The sequence below is a fragment of the Peromyscus maniculatus genome, chromosome 15, assembly GCF_049852395.1.
Source record: "Peromyscus maniculatus bairdii isolate BWxNUB_F1_BW_parent chromosome 15, HU_Pman_BW_mat_3.1, whole genome shotgun sequence".
Classification (NCBI taxonomy): domain Eukaryota; kingdom Metazoa; phylum Chordata; class Mammalia; order Rodentia; family Cricetidae; genus Peromyscus; species Peromyscus maniculatus.
In genome coordinates this window covers 5,899,898-5,919,522 of record NC_134866.1, presented here as the reverse complement: position 1 = coordinate 5,919,522, position 19,625 = coordinate 5,899,898, and the positions used below count along the sequence as shown (strand labels likewise).

The 19,625-nt window shown below is 44.7% G+C and overlaps 1 protein-coding gene across 2 annotated transcripts in view; it reads right to left on the bottom strand.

Annotated features, from left to right (window-relative positions):
• Positions 1 to 19,625, bottom strand: part of Adcy2 (adenylate cyclase 2) — a 378,086-nt gene that overhangs the window by 28,506 nt on the left and 329,955 nt on the right. The window contains exons 19-20 of one of the 2 annotated variants that reach the window (XM_006993012.4): positions 9,999 to 10,083; positions 3,864 to 4,022 (exon numbers count right to left, since the gene is read on the bottom strand). In XM_006993012.4, coding sequence (XP_006993074.2) covers positions 3,864 to 4,022; positions 9,999 to 10,083 — 244 coding nt within the window. The remainder of the gene's footprint in view (positions 1 to 3,863; positions 4,023 to 9,998; positions 10,084 to 19,625) is intronic. The other variant, XM_042261355.2, reaches the window with a different exon arrangement.

Below are 19,625 nucleotides of genomic sequence, written 5' to 3'. Positions count from 1 at the left end.
GTAATTAGTACAGAGAAAGTACAGTGCAAACCTATCTATTGCTCTCATAGATAAGGAATGCTGTGGGCATTGGGTTGGAAGTACTCGAAAGGCTCTCATTTATAAAGTATACCCCCAGAATGTCTGTTGATCAACACTTGGTTCCCCGAAGGAGGATGACTGGCTAAATTTACAGATAACCCCCCTTCACCTGGTTCTGCAGAAAAGGGTCAGCTAGGTAACAATGCAGTCTTCTCATCTAATGATGAGAGCGAGCTCTGATGTGCATATAACGGGCTTCCAAGAAACATCCCAGCCATGCACAGTGGAGAGGACCTACCCCTAGGTGCCCATCATGAGCTCTCCTTCTATAGGGCAGGTGTGTGGGATGACCAGAGGAGGGGCAAGGGTGTGCCTATGAAGCTGGATTCAGAGCAATGCATTCCATGCCAGGCTCTGAGCAGAGGCACAGCGAGTGATTTCATCAAAACAAAAGTTCCAGGGAATTCCTAAAGTGATTAAATAATTCTTGAGTCCTAGTTTCTGAGGGCAGGTTAATTCCTGCTTTTTGCAGATGCAATGGGTAGGGATTAAATAGGACAATCTGCAAGGACCTTTGTTGATGTAGGTGATGACAAGCCATGCCATTTTACCAGGATGTTTTCTCCAGAAAATTCCTGTGTAGTGGAGGATGTCCAAAGCACCAGTGCTTGTCCCCAAATGCAACCGTCACCCACACGCCATGACACAGAGGCAAGGGGAAGCTGCTTCCCTGGTTTTGGCCTTATGTGGGTGGATGAAGGACCCCGTGTGATACTCTGTGCAATGCCTGCCCTCCCTGTACACAGTACCATCTAAGTATCCCATGACGTATCTACCCAGCACAACTGCAAAGCGAGTCACCTCCTTTCTCTCTTTATAAACGATAAGACCAAGGCTTAGATGTGGAAAGCACCCAGATGAGAAGGCTGCAGAAGCAGGCAACATTGGGACTAAGATGTGAGGCCATGCTGCACGGCTCCAGGCTCCTTCCCTTCTCTTCTCTTCCTCTTCTCGATTACTGCTGAGACAGTGCTGGCCTGTCAACTTGGCTGCGTTAAGAAATGCCCGGGAAAGCAGTCCAGCACCCCTCTGGCTGTGTCTATAAAAGATGCTTTCAGAGATGACCAGACCATGAGGGCTCTGACCTAGCAGATGATTTAATCCCTCGATGGACCATTCTCGTATTACTGGAAGGTAGTGAAGATGACGGGTAAGGCCACTGCAGCCACTGGAGGGAGCATGTCATCGGGAGCGACTCCTACAGCGTGTTCTGGCTCCACGTTTTACCTTTCCTTCTTCTCGGGCACGACAATGGACTGACTCTGGTAGGACCATGAACCCAAATGAATCTTTCTTCCCTTTGACTTGTTCTCCAGCATTTCGCTCACAGTGACACAAAAGGCAGCAATGTTATTGAAGAAGGAAAGAAACTACGCTTGGATGCTTGCGTGGAATAGAGAGACAAGGCAGATAAAGGGAAGGGACTGAACTGCTGCCCTGGCCCCGGACACTTCAGGTGGGGACAGGCCTGTGCTGTGGCGCTTCCATCTGGGCTCCCTTCCTGCAGGCACCATGGCTCTTCCACGTCTCCCCTTCAGCCCTTCCACGCAGCCCAGAATCTTCTTCCCTGTCCTTGATACTTCCATCTCCCAGCTCGTTTCTAATGCTTTCTCTTCAGATTCAGGGATCCTTTCCTTACAGTGGCCTCCCAGATCCTGAAAGGCACACTCCTGATATGTGTTGACAGACTGCTGTCCCCAAGAGGAGCCAAGAGTGGCCGTTCTGTCCTGTCCACTTCCGTATTTAGGACAGCGCCTGCTGGCTCATCTGGCTGTAGTAGAATCAGGCTAAACTTAGGATTGAATGAGCAGGACCAGCTCATGAGGTGGTCGGTGGGTAACAGTGCTTGGTGTGCAAGCCTGCGCACGTGAGTCTGGTTTGTAGAACACACGCAGGTGGAGAGAACCAGCTTCCCAAAGCTGACCTCTGACCTCCACATGCACACACGACACACGTACACCTTTACTCACACACATAGCAGTCACATAAAGCACAAAAATAAATAAATAAAACCTGGGAACAGCTAAAGGTATAGGAGGCTCCAGTACCACTAATAAAAGTGATTTCTTAATATGTACAGTGACTTAATCACTTGTGATCAATTATAAATGGGTCTCTGAGAAAGCTGCTTAGGTCAGAGAACAGAGGTGACGAGGGGGAACACATGCTTTGAGAGGATTGCTACATCCTGCACCCCTGGACTCCTCAGCTGCCGTGTGTGTGTGTGTGTGTGTGTGTGTGTGTGTGTGTGTGTGTGTGTGTGTGTGTATGTATTTGGCTCTCTACATAAAATCTTATTTTATTTGTAAATTATAAGTTCATTTTACTAAAGATACATCTCTTAGGGTATAAATGTAATACATCAAACATCATTAAATCTGTAGTAAAATTGATACGAATTACAGCATCAGTAGAAAAAAAAAGTAAGGAAAAAGCAGTGGATGGAGTCATGAAATGTCTGTTCCTAAAACCTACACTCCATTCTCAGCATGAGTGCCAGCTGCTCCAAGCCTCCTCACAAGAGGGTGCATGGCAGCCTGTTCACCCAGGTTGAGTTTATCTGGTAATGAGTTCATCTGTCCAGTTTCCCTCTGCTGCCTTCATAATCCTCTCCCGAACCCCAGCACAAATCTCCCATGGAGAGACCCGCTCAGCCGGCTCGGAAAGCGCAGGGCATCACGCCGGCAGTGCTAACCTACCGTTTTAAATTATGTCCAATTGTAGATCTGTCTGCTTCCTCTTGCTTTTCAGCAGTGTTAAAGAAAACACAAACACCAGGACATTTCATTGCCCAAGCCACCTCTACATTTCAACGACCCAGTCTTTTCAAGACTGCTAAGTCTCCTCAATGTCTATTTCTCTCCACTCAAGATGGGCAGACTCAGGTCTCTGTGTGCTTCTATGGAAAGCTCTTAAATCTACCTGTCTCATAACTTATCTCACTGTCGTCGAAATTCTAAGGCTTTGGAAGTCTCCCAAGGAACCTGACGGCATAGAAACACTGCCATGTTCAATTCTGGCCTATTTGGGCCTCCTGACTTGGACTCTGTCACATGTGCTGATGAGGAAAGTGTCCTTCATGGTTGGGGAGAGAGAAGTGGTCCATTAGGGGGCTTATTTGGGAATATCAAGCCTCTTAATACACTTTCAGAACTTTACATGATTCAGGAAGAAATTTTAAATTGTATTTATGTTTGCCCATGAGTGTGCCTGTGTGCACGCCACAGTGTGAGCATATGGAGGACTCAGGACAGCTAGTGGAGCTGGTTTTCTCCTTCCACTGTGTGAGCCGTAGAGACTGAACTCAAGTCATCAGGTTTGGAAGAAACAACCTTTACCCGTGAGTCATCTCACCAGTCTGGAAGCAATTCTTAGTAGCAAATTATTTATTGCTTAGATATTAGAAAACTTTTTTTTTCTGAGACACTGTCTCACACAGTCCTTTCCTTAGTCAAGGCTAGCCTTGAATTTGTTGTGTAGGTGAAGATGGCTTTCAAGTTCTAACCCCCCTGCCTCCACTTCTCACAAGCTGAGATCACAGGTATGAGTCATCACATCTATGAACTCAGGACCTCCAAGAATGCTAGGCAAGTATTCCAGCAACAAAGATACATCTCTTAGCTTCCCCTGATGTCTCTAGGAAGAGTCAATATCCTCCTGAAATAGCCAGGCTGACTATGGACACACTGCATATTCAATGTATAGCACATGGTGGCCCCTCCAGAGGCCATCAGCCTCCAAGCCCCCCGTGACCCCGACCAGCCCCAGCTTGCCCATCTGACCTCGTTTTTCAGGCTCCTGGCCAGGAAGTGTTCAGCCACGTGTGCAGGAAGCACGTTCTCCAGCAGCACTCGGTTTAGGTTCTCCATGGTTTCTATCTCCTCCCGCTCTTTTTTGAACTTGTTCTTCCACAAGAAGTCTAACCTACAGTAATATTCACTCTGTTACAAGAGGACACAGAGGTGAAGAAACAATAGGCATCTTGTCCTGCCAGAGTGGAGGTCATAAAGAGAAAACAAAACAAGAAGAGCAAAGCGGCACAAAACAGAACTGGCGCCCTCCCCGCAGAGCCCTCCATCCCACCCAAACATCTGTCAATCACCGTATAACACAGATTTGCAAAGACCGGACGGACGGAGGAGAGAGTGAGCCTTCACAACAGGGCGCTAGGGGCTCTGGGGGCTTGCAAGTCAGTCTGGTGGCAAGCTCGCCCAGATTGCCAATAGTCAGCTCCAATTACTTCTTAAAGCAGTGTAGGAGCATGAAAATAATGAACAAGTAAGAAATTCAGGATGCTTGCTAGACAATGATTTTTTTGTATCACCTAAGAAACACTTTAAATTTGTGGTAATTGGTCCTTAGACTTTGCAAAGCAGTCTCTTCTACCACAATTACACAGTTGTTCAGTATAAAATATGGATTTTTTTTTAAATTTAGCACCGCAGTGTGTGTTAAGAATGACAGTATATTGTAGACAAGAGTGTATGTTGGTATTATTGACGTAGAAAAGGGGCCGCCAGTAAAACATACATGTTCATGACATACAGTGTACTAAAATATAATATAAAATACACGAGCCAGTCGCCATTAATTCTGATGACATGGAGACACTATTAGCTGACAAAGGCCCTCTCGGTCCTTGCCATCATCTTGTGTCTGCTGTGAGACCAGTAACTGAGGGTGACGAAACAGCCTGCAGGAAAACCTCCCGTCCAGGACAGGCTCCATGGAGAGGGCGGCTTGCAGGCCAGAGAATGGGTTACTGACACATGAGTGCAAAGGAGAGCGAAACCAAGCATTCGCTGTTCTACTGGTTTGATTAATTATAAAAATTACAGCACACACACACACACACACACACACACACACACACACACACACACGCCTCTCAAGCACAAGTAGGGATTCTAGAAAAAAAAAACACCACACTTCAGCTGAACAGAACAATGATCCTTCATTAAGCAGTTTGATTCAAACCCCACACGATACATTAAGAAGCATCTCCTTCCTTCTTCGCTGTAGCATCTATTTTCACGTCACACAATGAGACAATTTAAAAAACCAAACTATTCAAGGCTTTACATTTAAAGTCAAATTCTCACACACTGTATTAATAGAAATTGTGTCAATTCACTGATGAGAAAAGCCCTTTATCTTGGAGAATGCCTTTGGAATTGGGGTGCAAAGGGGTGGTGTAGCTGTTTTTAAATAGAATAGAAGCAGCAGGGCATGGTGGAGTATTAAGAAGACACAGGTGAATATCCAAAGGCAGGCAGAAATGAAAGCAATGTAAATGAGACCACCTCCTAACAGCCAGCTCAGGCAGTAAGCCCGCTCCATGTAAGTCTCATGGTTCCCATGAGCCATAGCACGAGGCTGCTCGGGTGTTCTTAGGGCATCACAGGCAAACATTTTGTTAGTCCCCTATTGGAAGGAAATCAATAATTTGGAAATAGCTGCGCTGCATGAAAGTGATGATTTGCTCATCTTTCTATGTATCTATGCATCATATATATGTCTGTCATCTACAATCTACATACCTATGTGTCCACTTACATACCTTCCTGCTATCAGCTTGGGAATGATTTACATGAGTCCCTGAGAGGTTCACGTGTTAGGAATTTGGCCTTCAGTGTGGTGATGATGGCATGGAACCTGTAAGAGGTGAGGGGCAGTTTGATGGGAGGTCCTTTAGTTACTGGAGGTATCTCCTTGGAAGAAACTTTGAGATTCGGAGGACTATCTAGCTTTCTGTTTTGTGCTATCACCTTTCTTACCACACATTTGCAGGACAATGTGGTGTAACCAAGATGGCCTTCACTACAGCTGAGAGGGTGCCAGGGCCTTGCCCTTGAATGTCTAAAACTTTGAGATGTATAATAAACTTCTTTTGTTTACAAATGTAACTTATCTATCATCTTTATCTATCTATCTATCTATCTATCTATCTATCTATCTATCTATCTATCTATCTATCTATCTATCTATCTATCTATCTATCTATCATCTATCTATCATGTCTCTAGATCTTTTTGCACATGTTAATTATTTAATCTACTTACATTATCAATTATCAATCAATCATCTATATCTATTTATGTATCCATAGACTCTCTAGCATTCCTATTAAACCATCTATCCACTGTACCACTTTCTCAAAACCTGCCTTAGATTCTCTCTTCTATGTATAGGCACTGTCCATAAGAGAAACTCACATTGAAGGCCATAAATGGAAAACAAATGTATCTCTTTCAAACCACCTGTAATGAATTGAACAGTGTCTCAGGAGGCAGTCTCAAGCCCTAGATCCTGATAGCCATGACTATGGTCTTACTTGGACACAGAGTATATGTTTGATGTATTTGATGGGGATCTTGGAGTTAGGTTGGACCCTAAATTCAATGGCTGTTATCTATGTATGATAACATCGGAATGTTATCTTTTACCTGAGAGTGGATATTTGATGCACAGACATGGGGAAGGCCATGTGAGACATCCAGCAGAGATCTAGGACTAAGGCATGGCCTAGGTGACTATGGGGAGGGCAGAGCTGATGAGAAGAGTGGAAGCGCTTGTTTGTCACTTTGTGGAGAACAGTGGGAGTTCCACCCAGCCTCCCTGAGCCACAGTTTTGCTTTGCACACCTTTAGTTCCTCAGAGAGCCACTGTCTCTCCAATTGTGTAGGGCAGGGGGTATGTCACAAGTGTTTGTGACCCTCAGTGCAGGGTCACACTCAGCACAGCCTCAAGGCAGTTTCATGCTTTGCCTATTTCCAAAACTCAACCCAAGGAGTGAGAGAGCTTCCTGTCTGTCTGCATGGACAAAATCAGGGGTCACAGGGCTGAGTGGCCAAGCAAGATGTGACTCTGTCATCTTTGGGTTCCAGATACCCCAACAAAATGTCATCAGCCTCACTGTGGGATTATGGAGACTGCCCTGTTTTATCCTAGGAATGCACCTCACTTGGAACACAGACTTGACATGCAGCATGCTGCAGTTTAAACTAGAGGAAACATGGGCTTCTTCCATTTCTTAATGAGACCCTTCATTGCTTAAATTACACTCATAAACTAGATTTTTAAAACAGAAAGTGTTACTGTAGATTTTGTACAAGAGATTTGATATTTTTTCTTTACTTTTCTTAGATTATTTGTTTTATGTGTATGCGTGCCTATATATATGTACGTGTACTATGTGTGTGCCTATATATGTGTGTACTATGTGTGTGCCTATATATATATATGTATGTGTACTATGTGTGTGCCTATATATATATGTATGTGTACTATGTGTGTGCCTATATATATGTATGTGTACTATGTGTGTGCCTATATATATGTGTATGTGTGCTATGTGTGTGCCTCTATATATGTATGTGTACTATGTGTGTGCCTATATATATGTATGTGTACTATGTGTGTGCCTATATATATATGTATGTGTACTATGTGTGTGCCTCTATATATGTATGTGTACTATGTGTGTGCCTCTATATATGTATGTGTACTATGGGAGTGCCTCTATATATGTATGTGTACTATGTGTGTGCCTATATATGTATGTGTACTATGTGTGTGCCTATATATATATGTATGTGTACTATGTGTATGCCTATATATGTATGTGTACTATGTGTGTGCCTATATATATATATATATGTATGTGTACTATGTGTGTGCCTATATATATGTATGTGTACTACATGTGTGCCTATATATATATGTATGTGTACTATGTGTGTGCCCATATATATGTATGTGTACTATGTGTGTGCCTGATGTTCATAGAAGCCAGAAGCCACTGCATCCCCTGTAGTCAGAGGTATGGATGACTCTGAACTACCACATACATGTTGGAAACTAAACCTGGATCCCCTATAAGAGCAAAAGTATCCTTAACTCCTGAGCCAACTTTCTAGCCTGGTCTATGGTTTTCTTAAGCTTATATAACTAGAGTGATCTTTAGGCTGCTAATTTGCTCAGAAAGCAAACACATCTCTATTGCTATAAGAAAAGGTGGTCATGGGCAAAGGAGACCACACAACAATGAAAGTAGCTTTCAAAATGCCCACACTTCCATGTAATAAGCAAGCTAGGAAGTAGGCACTCCAGGGCCATGGATGCCACAGCCCTTAGAGACCTCTAAGTAGAGGTGACTTTTGTAATGTATTTGTGGTTTGGAAAGGGTGCAGAAGCACAGCTTTTCCTATCCCAGAAGACTCTTCTGTAGCGAATCACCCCTGTGATGGTTCTAGATTGAGGCTGGGCTTCTGGCCCACCATGGTACTTCCCATGTGCCTCATGCAGATGTGTGATTCACAGTCAGAGGCCATAAAAGTGACCACAAAGAATCACTCCACTCCTGTAGGAAGCAATGGCTTTTCCAGGTGTCTAGATATAGAGAGTATGTATCATTACATTAAGGAGAAAAGAGGAATAGCTTCCTATAAAGACTCCTGAGCACAGTTGTGCCAGTGGCTGACCATAATATTGAACACTTACTTACTTACTTTAATTCTATTAAAGAGTAATGAATCAACTGTCAATTAGCAATCAATTGACCACAATCACAGAGTGGGATTGAATGCTGGCTATTCCCATGGCTATTAAAAATTGGGGAGTGGTGGGATCCAATTTGGTTCTAGCATCTTAAAATACTCTGTGATGGGAGGTGATCTGAGTGGTGATTATTAAAAAGAGACTTTAGACATAGCATCAATGGCATGACATGGAGAAGCAGGTAATTCACAGAAGGGTTGCTATTTCCTAAAGAATGACCGCCTGGGGTTGTTGTATAAGGAAGCTTGGTTCTTTTCTCTGTGATTTATTGGGTAACCTGGGAAGCGTAGGGGTATGGCTGCTCCATGGGTGAAGGCAGCAAGCTGGTCAGTAGTGAGAAACAAGCAACAGACAGATGATCAAGTCACAGGAGAAGCAGGGAAGGAATGAACTCCCAAAGCAGACAGGGCGTTACAAGGGCAAGCCAGAGAATGCAGAATGGAGAAATGCAGACACCGAGAGGCTGAGGTGGCAGAAAAAGGCTCACACAGGGTTTGGGGGGCCCGACTAGCTGAGCCCAGGGGGGCTGCTACACTGCTAGCTCCCAGGAAACATGCAGCTCATACTGCTTAGGTGTTAGTGGACAGTTCCAGATGTGGCATGCCAGCCAATGAAACAGACTCTGTCCAACTGTACAATTGTTAATAGCTCCGTAGCAGGGAGACTGGAAGGCAGACTGAAAGTCATTAAGTCTATAGGTATTTGTCACAGACTTCATGTGCTTTTTTAGTAATGCACCCATGCTAAGGTTCAGTGGCTTTTAATCCAAATCATCCATTTGTTTTCACAGTACCAATATCATAGACTTTAAAACAGATATTGGGGACAGAGCTGCCTGGCTTCTGATGTCTAACAGTCACTAATGGCTGACTTTGTGCACAGGCATCAGCATGGTAATCCTTAAACTCCAGTATTCACAGCCTCTCCTGGGAGACAAGGAGCAGGCAGAGCCCTAAGAATGAGCAATAGTTTCATTTGTACCACAAAATACAATTTTTAGCAGAGAACCATGTTTTGAGGAATGGCTGAAAATGAAGCAAAGGTACCATACCAACTCTCGGAAGAAGTGTGCCATTCACTGTGGCAGACCCATGCATGGGTAATTCTGTACAGTTCCAGCTGTTTGCAAACTACTTGCAGCTTGAGATTTAACAGAAAATTAATTGGTTCATATCCCTGGTGCTCTGAAGTTTACCCTGGTCATCAAAACCACCATTTCCTTCGTATCTGGCCCACACCTTGGGTGCCTTTTCTCTTAAGTGATTAGATGATCCTGCCTTTCAATCATTTTCTTTTTAATACAGACATGGCCCCAGCACAGATCTGCACCTCAGGGGATGACAGAAAGAACATCTTACCTGTCTACCCAGAACGAGCAGTGTGATGAAGAATATAGAGAGGGACACGGAGCCCATGGTCTTCAGGTCTTTCCAAATGCCTGGTCTATTGAAAAGAACAAACCAACAGGCAGACAGACGGATGGACAGACAGATCACAACACAGTGACACAACATGCACACAAGACTTAGAATCCCAGTACTGACAAACTCCAGAGCCCCCACTGCATTTCCAGATTCCGTCCCAGCCAAACACATTTCAAATATATCACAAAACCCAATTTGCATAAAAACAACAAAAAATTGAAGTCCACAATATTGAGGACATAGTAAAGGAAAATATGTGCAAATTAATACAGACTTTTACTTTGCACTGAACTGTAACAGATACTGCAGGAGGGACTTGAAGAATACTAATCTACTCTGTTAATGCTTGTGGGATTGAGATTGATAATTGGATACATGTTTTCTTTAATGTTTCCATTATTGCTCTCAGAACGAGAGAGTGTGCTGGAAATTGTTGACTGTGTGAGGTATAAAAATGAAATAAGGAAATTAGTTTCTTCAAGGCCCTCCGGCTTGCAACTGACAGGTGCAGTTTCATATAACATTCTAGCTGATGCATATTCTTAATAAGTTTGTGTAATTCTGCATCACAGAGATAGGAATCCTATTCATTGCCAATCTGCCCTCAAATCCAGGTAAACACTGGCAATTTGTGGTTAGCTGGGCTGGGCCTTCCCTGCTCACGACAGCAGTCAAGGCAGTGACTCCCGGCACATCTGCGTTAATGCAAGGAGACATCTATTGCAGTTCTTGGCAGTGCTCTGCATTTTCTAGCAAGCAGCTTTCCCACATTCAAGTATAAGGAAGACCTGAAAAATAATGGGTAATTTGCGCAGACACTGTCACACAACATGGTGATGGGCAATTGCTTTCCTCACTTGCTTGGTGAGTTTCCAGTTTTGCCATTGACGGTTCAGGGGCAAGTGAGATACCAACAAGATCTGAAGTAGCTCGGTGGGCTCTGAAGAAAGGGGGCCAGGACTGGGACTGTGAGCTGGGGGACTTTGGAGCAGCCCTTGTGAATATCATCCTCATCTATCAGAGGGGACACAAATGCCAACCTCATGGGCCCTTCTGGATCCATCAGTTATACACCTGGACACAGACTGACCCACAGCAGCCTTTGTAAATGGCATTGGTGATTTCAGCATTAAGTGTACTGTGACAAGAGAAGGAAATGTGTAGAAAACTAGAGGAAAGGGAGGCAGCAAATTCCACAGGCAGAATGTTACGTGAGAAAAGGAAGGGAGAGCAGATTTCTGCAAGAATCACTCATTCCCAGAGGTTGAGGCTCTGGGCATCTCAGAACTCTCCAGAAGGACAGTGTGTGCATTTGTGCTCTTCCCTCTGGATCACACCTACTGTGGCTGTTAAGGCCCTGAGCTCATTTGCCACGAGGAGGTCCCTATTTCTCCAAGAATTATGGGGAGGGCGCAGGGCAGCTTTCCTATTTTGCTGGAGCTGATTTTACCACCCGGAGTCCTTCTTGGCCTCAGGCAAATGTGTCTAATGACACAGTTTAAATGGCTGGGGGAAGCAGATAGCTAATAACAATGTTGATGTCAGGGAATTTTAAACTCATTTTTCTTTTCCTCCACATTAACCACACAGACACCATGATGGCTGGTTAGGAAGGGTGGCCTAGCACAGCTTCACCCTGGAAGGTACAGGCTGGGCTTTGCACGCTCGCTCATGTTACCCAGCTTTGCAGGCCAGGGGACAGAGGCAGAAATGACAGTTCCTCACTTCCAGCTACCACTCCTTCAGCACCAACCGAAGAGTAAAATGCTAAGCACGTAGGTCAGAGTTTAGTGGTAGGTTTGTCAGCGACACAAAATGGACTCAATTCCCTTTTGATTTCCAGTTAAGAGACAAGAGGTCAGGCAGGGTCTTCTTATGAATTCAGAGCCTGGCCAGGATTCCATTTAATGCATAGAAAGTGTACATGAGCGAGCCATTGGTATGTCGTTCTGGGGATGCCTCACGCTAAGGCCTCATGAGTGAGGTGTCAGGGGAAGGAGTTGACACCAGAGTTCCACCTGTCTTTCAGTTCGTCTAGATGACTTAAGACAGCAGTGAACTGGTGGCGGGCTCTTGGGAAAGCAGCAAAGGAAAGTCTTCCTCATGAGTCCTGGAGATTACAAATCATAGACCTCAGCAAATCTTACAAAAAGTGCGACACAGAGAGCCTGGAGAACACTGGGTGCCAGGAAGTGGACGCCATTGTCTGTCGTGAAACTCCCTGTCCACCAGGAAGGACTGCATTTTCTCAAAATGTTCTCTCAAAAATACCTTTTACCAAGAAAGCAGAATGAACTGTCCACTGTTGGCTGCCTCTCCTCACCAGAAGACATTTGCAGACAAATGATGCTGGGAGCCTTGAAATCTGAAAGCTGGATTCACACATGAGGATCCATTCTTGGGCTACTCTACTGTTCAAGATCATGTGGTGGACGGGGTGGGCAGGAAGGGCATCCATAAAGTCCCGGATACATTCCTGAGTCTAGCCCACTGTTCTGATCACTGCATCAGCTTCCTACTGCAGCAGCAACAAAGGTACTGTCACCAAGTAGCTCCAAACCATAGAAATGTTTTGTTTCATAGTTCTTGGAGGCTGGGAGTCTGAGGCCCAGCTGAGTCTAGAGCCGGTCTCCTCTGAAACCCAGAGCTTCCTGGTGTCTTTCCAGCTTCTGAGGGCTTGCTGGCTACCTCTGACACTTTCTGGCTTGCTTCCATGTGTATCATCCAGGGTCCGCCTTCACCATCACTGGACAGCCTCCAGTGCCTCTGTCTCTTCACAAGGTCAAAGTCTTAGAGGACTGCAGTCATTCTACGCAAAAGACCCACCTTCCTCATATTTAATCTCATCTTAATTTAATTTTATCTTCAACTATCTTATTTTCTCATAAGCTCACAGTGTAAAGTCCTGGGAATTAAAATGTCAATGTATCTTTTATCTTTTTTTGAAGGGGGGAGTATCATAATTTGAATCGTTGAATGGGTTTAGACATGTATATAAAATGATAATTCTCACTCTTTCAACTCATTGCTTTGCTCTGTTCCACAAATCTCTCTCTCTCTCTCTCTCTCTCTCTCTCTCCCTCTCCCCCTCCCCCTCCCCCTCCCCCTCCTCACACACACACCATCATGATTAAGCCTTTTTGATCTCTATTGGTGGGGTGGTGGGGTGTCAGATGGTAACATCACTGAGTTTCGAAGCCAGCAGATGCAGCCAGTGTAACTGTAAACGCTTCTGACAGTGATTTCTAGCAGGACGGTGACGTATGCTCTCTCTCTATGCAGAGGTTGGACTCTGGGGACTTGGGCCCCACACATGCCTGTAGTCACACACTAATGTGCAGCTGGCTTGTAACCATCCCAACCTCCAGGATTCAGGAATCCAAATGAAAGATACCCTGATGAATGGGGTGAGAGAGATGGAGGAATCACTCAGTGCGCCAGTCTCTATCCTGTAGGCGAACTGCTCTCATGAGGTACACAGGACATTTTCATTATTCTGGGGAGAAAAAGTAACCTGGGAATATGGACACAAGCATGATCTCATGAATGCAGAAGATGCTCCCTAGATGTTGGGGGAAAGAGCCCTTGCTGAAGGTCTCCCAGATCTTGCAGTGAAAACAGAGGTTAGGGTTAAAGGGAATATTAAGGGTTAACATGACAGGATCTGGAAGCTGAATAAGGGGGCTTATTGCTAGGTGTGAGAGAAGAGAATGAGATGGATAAGGGGAGGGACACAGCTTTGGGGCTGTGGCCACAAGTTTGCTATCCACCTCCACCGGAAGCCCTTGAGTGACATAGATAAGACACTGTCTTTATAGTCTTGCTTCTAATGTAACTGATTGTAACAGACCAAATTGTAAAGCTGGTTTGAGCTAGAAGCTTCTGGATATGCAGCCACACCATAGACAAGGATCTAAAAATGGGGGAACCAAGAAAGACTGTGGCTACCTCTGGGTGGCTGCGTTAACTCTCTGACATGATACAGCTATGAGTTAATCAAGTATGTACGAGAACAGAGAGAGATTAGTACAACTGACATCCACTTTAGACACCTGTGAGGCTGGTTGGCAGCGACACTGGCCAAGGGACTAGCAGCTAGTTGACAGTCAAGGTCGACCACGAACAAAACACAAATCAGAGATGGGTAGACAGGGGCTCCAATCACCCCTAACTGGTGAACAAGTGCATGATCATTTCCCTGGTGGTCTAGGGGTTACAAGCTAGGGGTTATTGGACCCTCCTTTCCTATGATGCCCAGTAAACTAAGCAGCCTTAATGGAGTTCACATTAGCCTTTGTCCAGGTTCTATCCATGGCCCTCTAACCCCATACAAAGTAGTTCAGTGGCTTTTCCTTTCTCAGAAACCCTTCCATTCTGGGAAGTTCCTTTCACTTCTCCTTCATTTCTCATTTTTTCTATTATTCTACTTAATAAAGTTTGCTTCCACTTCGCAATTCCCACAGGAGTCCCTGTCTTTAATTTTCATTTCGGTGAGACATGAACTCAGCCACTATCTCAGGTTGGCCTTTGTAGTCTTTGTGTGTTTGGCACTTTAGGACCCTGGGTCAAGCACAGTCACTAAAAACCTACTCAACATCATCACCTCTAAAAGCTTCATAGTTCGGGGACTGGAGAGCTGGCTTGGCAGCTGAGAGCATGTACTGCTCTCCCAGGGGACCTGGGCACAGTTCCTGGCACCCACACAGCAGCTCACAATTGTCTGGAACTCTAATTCCAGACGATCTGTCTGACACTTTCTTCTGGCCTTCATGGGCACCAGGCACACACACACACACACACACACACACACACACACACACACACACACACGTAGGAAAACTACTCATACACATAAAAATAAAAAATCATCTTTAAAAACTTGATCTATTTCTTAGATGACACATCTATTTTTTAAATACCTCCAAGGATCTCAGTTCCTGCTGCGCTGTGAACTACAGACTAGCTATGATAACATATTCTCAGGTTACTAATGTCTGGATAACCCCTAGGGTTCTGAGCTGGAGCCTACAACTCACAAAGAAGAGGCCAGTGGGCTAAGGGTGTAGCTCAGTGGTAGAGAGCTTAGTAACTGCAAGGTCCTACATTTCTGTCCAGCAACACACACAGACACAGATGACACACATCCACATATGTACACACACACACATACACACACACTTGCATGTATACATATACATGTAATATACACACATGCATGTATACACATGTAGACATACTCACACATGCATATATATACACACAGACACACACACACACAAGCAGCACCAGTAAAGAGATAACACCTCTGCCCACAAAGCACTCACCTACCCACTCAGCACTCCTGGCTCTCAGCTGACTTACTGTTGGGCATTTAGTTCATTGGCTCTCTCTTTACTACACCACTGCGTCAGGACATACCTACCTGGCTTTGGCAACAAAAGGCTTTTGACTCGGCAGGAAGCTTTAATGCCTAATTAGACAAAAGGTAAAAGTTTGGACAGCCGACGTCGTGAGGGTGAATCCACTCACGGCCCCATACTCAGCACAGGCCACGAAGCAAGTGACAGGGTCAGAAGCCAACATCACCCAGGGCCAAATATCAAACAAGCAGCTCAGAAGACATGCCGGGCTCATGTTAAGGTAGCCCTGTGCCCTGTTAGAGCACCTTCATGCCAGTTCTTCACAGTGCCCTGCCAGTTCTCTCTGTGAGGTGCGGTACTGGCTACATATGACCATGACTGCCCTCTTTGGAGTATCCTCCTCACCCGGAGCCACCCAGTGACTCCACAAAGGTGTGCCAATGGCTAGTATGAGGCATGATGACAACCGTCTGGCTAGGGCTACTGTATACCCTATAAATGGTGCCCAGTAATAGTCCTGATGTTTTCCAGGGATAGGTGGGGTCATCTAATGCCTACTGCCTCTCAGTGATGCTTGCTGGTTTGGTCTCTCCACTGGGATCCTGGAGAGGGAGCTGATGTTGAGGTTGGGAAGGTGAACCTACACAGCCATGTCTAGAGAGCAGTCCAAACTTCCAGAAGATGCTAAGCTCCAGATGTGTCTGCTGCTTATGCACTCATGCGCTGTGCTACCCACAAAGCACTTGTTTTACCTCACTACAGTTCTGTCACAGTGCCTTAGTCTACAGACTCCTTCTTTGCTCCTGCATTGGAACTCCTCACTCTCCATGCCTCTCCAGAAATAAAGGCACATATCTGGCCTTCCAGTAGGGTCACCTAATGGCTACTGTCCATGAAATGATAATTCCTGTCTCTGGAGACTTGTCAATTCTTCAAGAGAAGATGTTCATAAAAAAATCGGACAGCACTTTGGAGATTCTGCAGTCAGCCTGCATCAGGAGAAGTCATGAGGCAAAAGCACTTCCATCGGCTCTCAGTGCCCTCAACGTCATCTTCAAGAACACCCAGAGGCCCAACAGCATTGGCCAAGAACTGTGGGAGAAGGTGCCCTGCGTTCTTGTCTAGGAACTGGTGTGGACATGGTCTCACAGACCATATGTAGGCCTGTTGAATAAACTCAGAACAACTCATTCTGCACCTTCCAAATGGATCCTTCCCATGAAATGACACAGAAGAAGCACACGTCACAGGCCCTGGGATGCTGCCGACCTGCCACGGATGGACTATCAACAGCACGCTCACCCCATGCAGTCTTATTTTCCTCCTGAAAACCTCACCACATTCATGAATTGGTAATGACACCTTTGATGTCATCTTATGAATTATTCAATGAATAATTTCTAGTGTGGATTCCTTCCTTTGCTGGCCCTCTTGGAAAGGGAGAACTCAGAAGAAGAGGGGGAAAACACCATCCATTTGTACAGCCTTGTACAGACCTCCTCTTTATACTTTATCATCATGATCAGTGTCAAGTTTGGCTTAGAAAAGGCCCCTTACCAGACAATGATGAACCATGCTGGTCAGCCTCACTGTGCTCACTGCATCCATTTGTTGACACTATCTTTGAACAGAGATGGCCTTTCTTCAACCTTTCTTTTGAATGACCTGGCCTCAAAGGAGTTGTAGAGGCAGGAAGTAGCTGAGGGGAAGATTTCATTATTGCCAGTGTTTGGGGCCTTTATATTGCTTGGAACACATCCTGATTGTATTTATTTACTGTGTTATTTATTCAGAACCAAGAAGATGCCAGGCACAGTTGTAGGCACAACAGTACTCCTGGGTCTGTTTTACTAGATTTGAGAGAATTAAACTCCTCAAGACACTCTCTCTCTCTCTCTCTCTCTCTCTCTCTCTCTCTCTCTCTGTGTGTGTGATTCTGTGTGGTGTATGTGTGTGTGTGACAGAGAGACAGAGACATACACACACATACACACAGAAAGAGAGAGAGAGAGAGAGAGAGAGAGAGAGAGAGAGAGAGAGAGAGAGAGAGAGAGAGAGAAAGAGAGAGAGAGAGAGAGATCACCAACAAATCAAACAGGTCATGTTCAATTTGTTGAGGATATAAATGGTCAATATTTATTTCCAGGATAGGAACAAGACAGAAGATACCTGGCATACCTCAGGAGAGAGAGCTAGAACTGGGAGGCAGGCCCCCTGAGAACATTCAAGAACAGTGAAGTGCAAGCCCAGAAGCCTCCTTGGAGAGGAAGGATGCTGATTTATGACAGCCAAGATTTGATATCAAGCCAATATGGGCAAGGAAATCTGGAATGAGGTGGGGATGAGGACACAATGCCTAAAATGGGCAAGGCAAGGGACATGACCAGATGGACTTTGGCAGCATCCGGGCTCCAGCAGAATGCCTATGCTCCCTGGTCATCTCTAAGCCAGTTACCTCCTGGAAGGGCACTTCAGGTTCTGGGATTTGCAGACACTCACTCTCCAGGCACCAGGACTGGACAGTATGCTTTCAAACACATCACACTTTCACATCAGCATTAATAAAATAGGCAAAGTGTGGAGAAATCTTTATCACCCAGACCAGGCTTTAGAAGCACAGGAAAATGTCTAAGTACATTAGAGATGCTAAGCTACTCTTAGGGCCTGACATTTGGGGTTCCCTTTGGCCTGTGATAGAGGAGACTTGCTGGAGGTGGTGCACTCTTCTGTCCCTGTTGATAACACTCCTCCTTCAGCACAGGAATGATTTGGGGGGTGAAAGAGTCCACCGGTCCTACAGGTCTCTGTTGGAGAAGGGCAGAGCCCTCTGGAGGAGATTCTGAACTGTGGCAGATGCAGCCCCTGCAAAGGATGCTGGATTCCACCAGTCATCACTGTAGGTGTGAGGTCATTGGAATTCCCAAGCAAGAGTGCGAGGTTTTGGACAAAGCAAAGATACCCAACAAGTACCTAGCAACCACTTTGCTGCTGCTGGGGCCTCTTTGAGATTGTGTCTCTTCATGGGCTTATTCCCAGGAACAATAACATCCCCATCCAAAGCTTTATAATCTGATTTCTCCTTTTGCTTCAAATGTGTAACATATCTCAGCACTTTAAATTTAATAAAGGGAAATTTAATAGGTCCATCAGTGGTATGCAAAAATCAGCAATGCTACATTTATTTAGGAAAGTGATGAAGGTTTGTTGGATTTAGTAGAGAGATAATAAAGCATGCTTGGCTGGGGATTTTAAGAATTTATAGGAGAATTAACTTCTGGTTTCATCTCATCTTGGCTAAGGAATAATAATAACATTCCCTTAATACAGTTATGCATTTCTGCAGCTTCATGCCCTCAGCTTGATTACAGATGATCAGGTTTCCCAGCATGGAGGATGGTGAAAATTAAATTAGGTGACGAGAACTGTTGCTGTCATGTTTCTGAAAGTGTTCGTGTTGATGAGAAATGTTCAGTGAGGTGGCCATCTTGTGCACCTGGAGAAGTGGCCACATATTATCAGCACAAACCATCTTTCTGGGGCAACATGTCTATGTACATATTTGACAACCTTTTATATGAAAAACTGGAAAGGGGAGAAAGGGCTGGAGCAACAGGTCAGTGATAGAAGACTTGCTTGGAATGTACAAGGCTCTGGTTTAGACACTCCAGCACTGCAAAAAAAAACCCAACCAAACAAAAAATCAAAATAAAAAAAGAACAAAAATAGAGGAGTGATATAAAGGAAATGCCAAAGAATTCATAGAAAATTCCTGATATGTATAAAAAACCAGCACTTGACAGGAAACATTTTGCTATTGAGATGTGAAATGGATAATATGATAATTAAAATATTCTCTTTCAAGTACAGATCAAATATTCTTTAGAAGCTTCTGGAAGTAATCTGATAACAGAAAACTGCCCAAACGTGACTGTCAACCAACAGATGCTTTTGTGTGATAACTGTGATAAGATCCTTTGGATGGGATGCTTTTCTGCATCTTGTCCTGAGGCTAGGAAAGTCAACAAGATTCTATTTGTCTTGGAAGTCCGATTTTTCACAGTGCAAAAAAGTTTCTAAGTTTGACCTTTTCCCTTTATGCAGTGGTATTTAGGAAAACTCTACAAAGAATCTTCACACCATGACTTGTGAAAGTCACTACTTTTTCTTTAGTACTTTTTCTTCTGAACTGAATGACATTTTG